This window comes from Macadamia integrifolia, chromosome 13, assembly GCF_013358625.1.
Source record: "Macadamia integrifolia cultivar HAES 741 chromosome 13, SCU_Mint_v3, whole genome shotgun sequence".
NCBI classification, from domain to species: Eukaryota; Viridiplantae; Streptophyta; class Magnoliopsida; order Proteales; family Proteaceae; genus Macadamia; species Macadamia integrifolia.
The window spans coordinates 19456236-19460684 of record NC_056569.1 but is presented as its reverse complement, the minus strand read 5'-3'; the positions used below and the strand labels follow the sequence as shown (position 1 = coordinate 19460684).

General features: G+C 39.8%; 1 protein-coding gene across 1 annotated transcript; it reads left to right on the top strand.

Moving 5' to 3' along the window:
- Nucleotides 1-2791, top strand: LOC122059468 (G-type lectin S-receptor-like serine/threonine-protein kinase At2g19130). Its single transcript, XM_042622257.1, has one exon. The coding sequence runs from the start codon at nt 74-76 to the stop codon at nt 2579-2581; it is 2508 nt and encodes an 835-aa protein (XP_042478191.1). The 5' UTR covers nt 1-73; the 3' UTR covers nt 2582-2791.
- The last annotated feature ends 1658 nt before the right edge of the window (nt 2792-4449 follow it).

Here is a 4449-nt window from a genome sequence, read left to right as displayed (position 1 = left end):
GTCTTCAACCCAAGATTTGCTTCCTCTACTAAATAGCTAGGTGGTCTTCCCCTGCTTCTGCAATTTTGCCCAGATGGGTTTGAGAAAAAATTTCTACTCTGTTCTGTTTCTCTGCTTCTGTCTTAATACCCATCTCTCCATTGGAGCTGCAAGCCTCTCTGTTGGTGAATCCATTTCTGGAGATCAGACCATAGTCTCTGAAGGAACTGGGAATTTTGAATTGGGTTTCTTCAAGCCAAGTAGCAACTCTAAGAACTACTACATCGGCATCTGGTACAGAAAGATTTCGGCCCAAACCTTCGTTTGGACGGCAAATAGAGATAAACCAGTCTCTGATAAGTATTCCTCACAACTGAAGCTGTTAGATGATGGGAACTTAGTCATCATCGATTCTTCAAAAACCATTATTTGGACGACCAATTTGACCTCCACATCCTCGAATTCAACCCAGGTAGCACTTCTTGATTCTGGAAATCTTGTTTTGAGAAATGTTTCGAATTCATCTAATTTGATTTGGGAGAGCTTTGATCATCCAACGGACACTTGGTTGCCCGGTGGAAGGATTAGGCTGGACAAAGTTACTAATCAATCAGAGCGCCTTATTTCATGGAAGAGTACAGAGGATCCAGCTCCGGGGCTCTTCTCTCTGGAGCTAGACCCTGCTGGAACCAGTCAGTATTTTATAATGTGGAATGATTCTGTTCAGTACTGGACGAGTGGGACTTGGAATGGTCAGATTTTCAGCTTAGTTCCTGAAATGAGAAGTAACTATATCTATAATTTCACCTATGTTTCGAATCAATACGAGAACTATTTCACTTATGATGTGTATAATTCCACCATTATCTCTAGATTTGTTATGAATAAGGGGGGTCAGATCAATCAACTTACTTGGGTGGAAGGTGTGGGTTGGAATTTGTTTTGGGCTCAACCGAGAGTACAATGCCAGGTTTATGATCTCTGCGGGGCTTTCGGTTCCTGCAATCAGCAATCTTCAACTCCCTGTGGGTGTTTACAAGGTTTCAGTCCACGTAACGCAACAGACTACTTGAGTTTGAGTGATTGGTCTGGTGGGTGTGTGAGGACTACCCAATTGCAGTGTATGAATAATGCTTCTATAAATGGCGCGAAAGATGGTTTCAAAATGATGTCTGATATGCTGTTGCCCATAAATCCGAAATCTGTGGGAGTTGGGAGTGGCCAAGCCTGTGAATTGGCTTGCTTGAATAACTGTTCTTGTAATGCTTATGCGTATGATGGTGGCTGCTCCGTGTGGGAAGGAGATCTCTTGAATCTGCAACAGCTATCAGCCGGTGACACTAGTGGACGAGTCCTATATCTCAAACTTCCCCCCTCTGAACTCACGAATTCTACTTCTGCAGGTAGCAGCAAGAAGGGATTTCCTCCTGGTGCTATTGCCGGCACTGTTTCAGGGGTTGCAGTAGCCCTCTTGGGTCTGCTGGTGGTGGTAATATTGGAAAGACGGAGGAGGAAATTAGCTGGACCTTCGACGGCAGTTGAGGGTTATATGGTTGCATTTTCATACAAAGATTTGCAGAATGCAACCAAGAACTTCTCTGAAAAGCTGGGGGAAGGAGGATTTGGTTCTGTTTTCAAAGGGACGTTGCCTGATTCTACTGTTGTAGCTGTGAAGAAGCTTGAAGCCTACAACCAAGGAGAGAAGCAGTTCCGAACTGAAGTAAGTACAATTGGGACGGTTCAACATGTTAATCTTGTTCGCCTCCGAGGTTTTTGCTCTGAAGGTACTAATAGGTTGTTGGTCTATGATTTCATGCCTAAGAGCTCTTTAGATTCCCATCTGTTCTGTGAAAAAAAGGACTCTGAGGTTTTAGACTGGAAAATAAGATACCAAATTGCACTTGGGACAGCTAGAGGATTAGCTTATCTTCATGAGAAGTGCAGAGAATGCATCATTCACTGCGACATCAAACCTGAGAACATTCTTTTAAATGCACAATTCTGTCCCAAGGTGGCTGACTTTGGCCTAGCGAAGCTTGTTGGTCGAGAATTCAGTCGGGTTTTGACAACTATGAGAGGGACCAGAGGATACCTCGCACCAGAGTGGCTTTCGGGTGTGGCCATCACAGCCAAGGCTGATGTTTACAGCTATGGTATGATGCTCTTCGAGATTATATCTGGTAGGAGAAACTCAGAAGGATATGATGGTAAGAATGTGATTGGGTTCTTTCCTACTTGGGCAGCAAGCAAAATCAATGAACATGGAGAAATCCTCAGCATTTTGGATGACAGGTTAGAAGGAAATGCTGATGTTGAAGAACTCATCAGGGCTTGTAAAGTTGCTTCTTGGTGCATTCAAGACGAAGAAGTTCATAGACCATCAATGGGTCTGGTAGTTCAGATACTTGAGGGGATAGTGGAGGTACGTTCACCTCCAATTCCTAGAACTCTGCAAGCTCTTGCGCGGAGCCATGAGAGCATAGTTTTCTTCTGTGAGCCTTCCTCAAACCAAAGTACGAAAACACAAAGTACCACATCAGGTAGATTGTCCCAGGCTGGAAGTACTACAGCATCCACAAATTCCAACACATCAAGTCACTAAAATTGGGAGGAGTTCTTAAGCAGTTCACCCACAGTTCAGGAAATAACAAAATACTTCTGAAGTTTTACTTCAAAGCTTTGAATAGTTTCTTGTGTTTCTGTTTGCAATGTCTCTGTGATCTGTAAACCTCTTTTCTGTTTCTTAATTTTCAGTTATGTTATTGGCTACAGTTCAGAAATTCATGCTAGTATAAAAATTAACAATTAAGCATAAGTCGCTTCCATCATCCGTTTACTTTCCTTTTTTGTTTCTCTATTGGGGCTACTTTACAGTTAACTGATTGAAAGTTTAGTTTCCTCTTTCCTTGGTTATAGATTTGTAACTATAGATCGATATAAAAATCAGAATCACATTTTCAATTGGAAGAAGATCCAAGTGGGAAATAATACTGTAAAATCAGGTCTGCAATATATCTCACAGAACATCACTTTCTGTTAGAATAGAACTACTCAGATTCTGATACATGTTTTTCATGGAAGATCCAATTAAACCATCAATCTGTTTTCAGCAATCCAAGATCTTTAGGTGTACACCAGCTTCATGAACAAAAGGATGAGCCTTGCTGCAACTATAGGAAAATATTTGCAAGTCCTGAAATAGCACTACAGATCAATTTAGGGATGCTTCTTATTTTAATGCTGTTTGCTTTGGACCCCATCCATTGCCATATGATATTTTCAGAAAACCAAAACGATCCATCAAATAGAAGTTCTTTGAATCATGAATGTGGCAACTTTGGGTTAGTTTCTGCCTTCTCATATTAGGAAAGTGGTGATCAAATGAAGAAAATGGCCTCCTCTCTTTTAAATTGATTCTACCTTCTCAAATAAGCTATCCTTATATTTGGCAGCAAAGAAGGATCCAACAGTGCCCTTGAGGATGAAAGCCTTACTCATACTCAATGGGATCGGCTACATGGATCCCAAGAAAAAAAAAAAAAAAAACTTTTTAAACAAATATTGAAATTGTCATATAAGTGTAATGGCATATGCTATTTGATTTCATAGGCCTTTCAAATAAATGATATGCCCTTACATGAACCTAAAGGTAACCCATTCCATCTCTATTCTTTTTCTCTCTTTGCCCTTCCTAATCTACTGATCAACAAAATAAGCATCACAAACTTGGCAGGAATTTGCTCTGAAATTTCACAAATTTCAATACATTAGGTCCCCTAGAAGTTAACTAATAGTTAGGGAGGAATATATTTTTATATGCACAGACTATTGGTTTTAAGTGGTAAGGTCAGTGATTGATGAAAAGAACTAAGGGAGTCAGGGAGAGGGGTTGATGCCAGAGTAGAGACCAAGAATGGAGAAAGATGAATCATGAATACATATAGGAAAAAGGTTGAATATACTGTCCGTATACTGCTAGCTAGTGCCTACTGTGTCTAACTCTCTTCCTCCCTTTGAAATGACTGCTGCCCCATCCTACGGCCCTCTGGTTTCGCTCACTAAATAAGTATAGATAGTTTGCGTACCAAGATCAAATTTTTTGTATTCCTTTCGACTAAAGCTAAATGTTTTTATTCAAAAAAAAAAAAAAAAAAAATGCTAAATGTATCCAGGGTTTAATTAGAGGGAATATAAGAAATCTGATCTAGCTCAACGATCTACACTTTCTTCATGGATTGATTTACTTAGTTCTTGTTGGATGTTACTGTCTGGCAAAGTTCGATCAGATAAGTAATTAATGTATTGGATGTCAATTTTTCGTGTGGGAGGTGTTTTGATAATTAAGTATTATTTTTGCAAAAGGCAATGAGATGGGTATGTTAAAGAACAATAAACATATTAAGCATATTTATACCTCACAAAAATTCAAAGCTTTGGCTATTTGCACATTATACTTTGTTTAGTGATATG

Coding starts and splice junctions, on each gene's coding strand:
- LOC122059468 (XM_042622257.1), top strand. CDS start 74: ATGGGTTTGAGAAAAAATTTCTACTCTGTTCTGTTTCTCTGCTTCTGT.